This window comes from Symphalangus syndactylus, chromosome 22 (assembly GCF_028878055.3).
Source record: "Symphalangus syndactylus isolate Jambi chromosome 22, NHGRI_mSymSyn1-v2.1_pri, whole genome shotgun sequence".
Lineage (NCBI taxonomy): Eukaryota > Metazoa > Chordata > Mammalia > Primates > Hylobatidae > Symphalangus > Symphalangus syndactylus.
This window is the reverse complement of record NC_072444.2, coordinates 39587475-39591459: the sequence shown is the minus strand read 5'-3', so window position 1 is coordinate 39591459 and position 3985 is coordinate 39587475. Positions and strand designations below refer to the sequence as shown.

Sequence of the window (3985 nt, the reverse complement as noted above, 5' to 3'; positions counted from 1 at the left end):
AATTTCAGACACCAGATTGACGTTCAGGCCCCCAGTGGTCATCTGGCCTCATGCAAACACTCAGACCCCAGGTGCACAGGATATCTCAACTGGACACCAAACCCCTAGTTTGATACCCAAGGCCCAGGTGGACACCAGGTCCAAGGCTGACACTCAAACCCTAAGTGAATACCAAACTCTAGGCAAACAATTCAACCGAGGTGGTCATTAGGACCCAGCTGGATACCAGTCCCCAGGTTAACACAAGGCCCCCGGTGGGCACCTAGGCAGCAGCTGGACATCAGGCCCTATGTAAACACCTGGGTCTCAGGTGAACACCATGCCACAGGTGGACATCAGGCCCTAGGTGGACACGGGGCCATAGGTGGACATCTAGCCCCTCGGCGACATCCAGCCCCAGGTGGACATAACCGTTTCCATGGATAAACCATTCCCAGGTGGATATCAGGCCTCAAGAGGTTGGCAGTCACCAGGCAGACATCAGGCCTCAGATAGACACCAAGGTCCCAGATGTACAGCAGGCCCCAACTGAACCCCAGACTCATGTGGACATCAGGCCACAGGTAGACACCAAGCCTTAGGTAGATACCTAACTTTGGGTAGACATCAGACCCAAGGTGGACACCCAGTCCCCAGGTGGACAATCAGGCCCCAGGCACACATCAGGCCTTAAGTGGACACCCAGGCCTCAGGTTGATATCCAGCTCCCAGGTGATCACCAGGTAGACACCAGGCCATAGGTGAGCAGCAGGATGCAGTAGGTCATCAGGCCACAGCTGGATACCAGTCCCCAGTGAACACAAGGCCCCAGTGGGACACATATCTAAGGCAGACATCAGGCCCCAGGTGGACATACAGGCCTGAGGTGGAATTCACCCTGAGGGGGACATTGGCCCCAGGTGCGCATCAGGCCTCAGGTGAATAACCAGTCCCCAGGTGGACATTAGCCTGCAGGTCAACCACAGTCCCCAGGTTGATACCTGGTCCCCAGGTGGCTACCCAATCTGCAGGGTGACATTAGGCCGCTGTAGGATCCCAGGCCCCAAGTGGATTCCTAAGCCCCTGGTGAACATCAGGTGCAGGTGTCCAAGCAGGCCCTGGGTGGACATAACTGTGTACAGGTAAGGAGTTGACCTGTGGGGAGGGTGAGCAGTCAGCAGCCCACTGGGGTCCTGAGTAGGTCTTCTGGAAGGAGGAGGCTGAGGGGATAGAAACTTAAAGAAGTGACCTCACTTCTTTGGCAATAGACCCTAACAGAACTTAGAATTCTGGTAACCAGGCCAGGCACAGTGGCTCACACCTGTAATCCCAGCACTTTGGGAGGCCGAGGCAGGAGGATCATGAAATCAGGAGATCGAGACCAGCCTGATCAACATGGTAAAACCACGTCTACTAAAAATACAAAAAACAAACAAACACAAAAAAACTAGCCAGGTGTGGTGGTGCATGTCTTGTGCCTGTAATCCCAGCTACTCAGGAGACTGAGGCAGGAGAATTGATTGAACCCAGTAGGCGGAGGTTGCAGTGAGCCAAGATCATGCCACTGCACTCCAGCCTGGCCAACAGAATGAGACTATGTCTCAAAAAAAAAAAAAAAAAGAATTCCGATAACCAGGCACCCACATCCTTGAGTTAGCCCCATAGCCAGCTCACTTGGTGGGAGACGCTCAAGAGAGCAAGATGTTATTGTGTTGCATTCCCCACATCTCAAGGCTCCTGCTTCAGGAATGGCAGGAGTGAGAGCCTTTCTTTTCCCATGATGCCCTTGTAGGCTCATCCCTCACCCCAGATGCCTCTGGCCATTTGGCAGAAGGCCCTCCCAGGTACCACAGGACAGGAACCAACAGGTAGACATCAGGCCCCAGATGGAGCTACCAGGCCAGGCCTCACCAGTGATCCCACCAGGGCCACATCTGCACATTGTCCTTGTCCAGCTGGAGCCTCTGGAGCTCATTGAGACACAGGCACATGGTGAGGTCACCTGCAGTCTGGAAGTCTTTCCAGGGACAATGTTTTCAGGCTGAAATTCCTTTAAATCCAGTGAGGTTGTTTTCATGTTTGGAAATTCCAGTGGAAAGTGAGTGATATTGGTGACCTCTCTCCTTTTTCAGCTCCTGCTTCAGGTGCAGAAATACAGCTATTTCCAGTGCCACCTGTTGAGCCAGTGCCAGCACCAGGGGCAGGGCCCCCTCCAAGGACAGCGCTGGAGCTAGAGGAAGCTCCAGAGCCCTCCTGCCGCTGCCCTGCTCAGGACCAGCCCAGTGAGGAGCTGCCTGACTTCATGGCACCTCTGGTAGAGCCACCGGCCTCAGCCCTGGAGCTGAAAGTGTGGCTGGAGCTAGAGGTGGCAGAGAGGGGTGACCAGCACAGCTCCAGCCAGCAGGTCCCACACTGCTCCCAGTCCTGGGCACAGTGGACGCTATGGAGGCAGAGACCAGGGTGTGCAACCTGGGCTTCTCTGCCTCACTGGAGAGGGACTTCTGTCATTCAGCAGAGCAGCAGCCCTGCTGCTGAAGGGCCTGCTGCTACTGCTGCTGGGGGTGTTTGCCTGCCTGCAGGAGGAGCTGGAGAGCAAGAAAAGGAACCTGTGAGCAGGGGTTCCAGCAGGTCCTTCTACTCCCAGAGGCGACCTCCATGCCTCCTGGAGAGGCATGGAGGTTTGCCCTCAGCTAGGCATCTGGGCCATTTGCCTCTAATGTGCTGCCCAGGGTGGCCTCTTCTTGACAGGCGAACAGGGGGTGAGGGGGCCAGGGGGTATCTCCAAAGGAAGCTTTTAAACTCAGCAGCTGCACCCCAGAATCTCCACGCCTGCACCTGCGCAAGGATTTATTCATAGCTTAACTAAGAATTTCAAATTTCTACCATAACACTGAAATAAAGTTTGACTTTTTGAAACTTCCATGACTTCTTTCACTCCCTAATATTGTAGATGGTGTTTTTGAGGCAATGTTGAAAACCTCTGATAGTTGTGTGTTTTATTGTGGTTCTTTGTGTGATTAAATTACCATCTGATCAAGTGGTATTGAAAACCCTTCAGGTGTGGCTTTTAGAAGACTTTGACCTATTTTTGCTTGTGTTGACTCTCCCTCCAGCTTTGTGGAAAGAGGGATCATGTAGGTTCATTTCTCAGGCAGATCAGTCACCTTTTGCCATCAAAGTTTTAGCATCCATTTCCAAAATTTGGTGCACAAGTTGATATTTTGGTGTTTTTAGCTAATCTGGGGTCAAAACAGAAGGCCATAGATGAGGAAGCTTATAAACAAATTTGTTTCTCTCAGTTCTGGAGATGGCAAAATTCAAGGTCAAGTGGTTAGCAGATTCCATGTCCGGTGTGGGCTTGCTTTGTGGTTCATAGACAGCCATGTTTCTACCATGTCCTCACATGACAGAAGGGATGAGGGAGCTCTCTATGGTGGCTTCAATAGGGGCTACTAATCCCACTCATGTGGTCCCTGCCTTCATGATCTAACCATTCCCCAAGGCCCTACCTCCAAATATCATCATATAGGGAATTAGATTTCAACACTTGAATTTGAGGGGGACAATAACATTTGGACTATAGCATCAGGTTACCCAGAGCCTTATGCACTCAGAGGAAATCCAAAATCTTCTATAAGTATTTACTGGTCCCCTCTGGGTTTAGGGAAATCTTTAATTGCAGCTCTTGATTCAGCTTGGTCCAAGCTTAAATTCTACATTTGCCTGTATAACTTGTTCATGGGACAGAGGGAAGTTTAGAGGCAACTGACCATTTGGAGTTTTAGGACAATTGATGGAAGAGGGCTTGGCATCTGGATGAGAAGTGGAGGGAGAGTATAACAAAGGCACAGACGGAGAGAGCACAATGAGAAAGGGGAAGAGGGACATCCGGACACAAGGGCCAACTGTCAGGCAGGGAAGGTAATTTTCCTTGCATTTTAAACTCAGACCACATGTCACGTCAGAATCACCTGAGGGAGACATTTTCAACGCATATTCCTGGGTT

At 51.4% G+C, this 3985-nt stretch overlaps 1 protein-coding gene across 1 annotated transcript; it reads left to right on the top strand.

Moving 5' to 3' along the window:
• The first annotated feature begins 1312 nt into the window (after positions 1 to 1312).
• LOC129472145 (uncharacterized protein C2orf27A-like) lies at positions 1313 to 2855 on the top strand. Its single transcript, XM_063632121.1, is given in 3 exon segments — positions 1313 to 1377; positions 2112 to 2647; positions 2649 to 2855. Coding segments are annotated over 3 exon segments (621 nt in total). The 5' UTR covers positions 1313 to 1340; the 3' UTR covers positions 2697 to 2855.
• The last annotated feature ends 1130 nt before the right edge of the window (positions 2856 to 3985 follow it).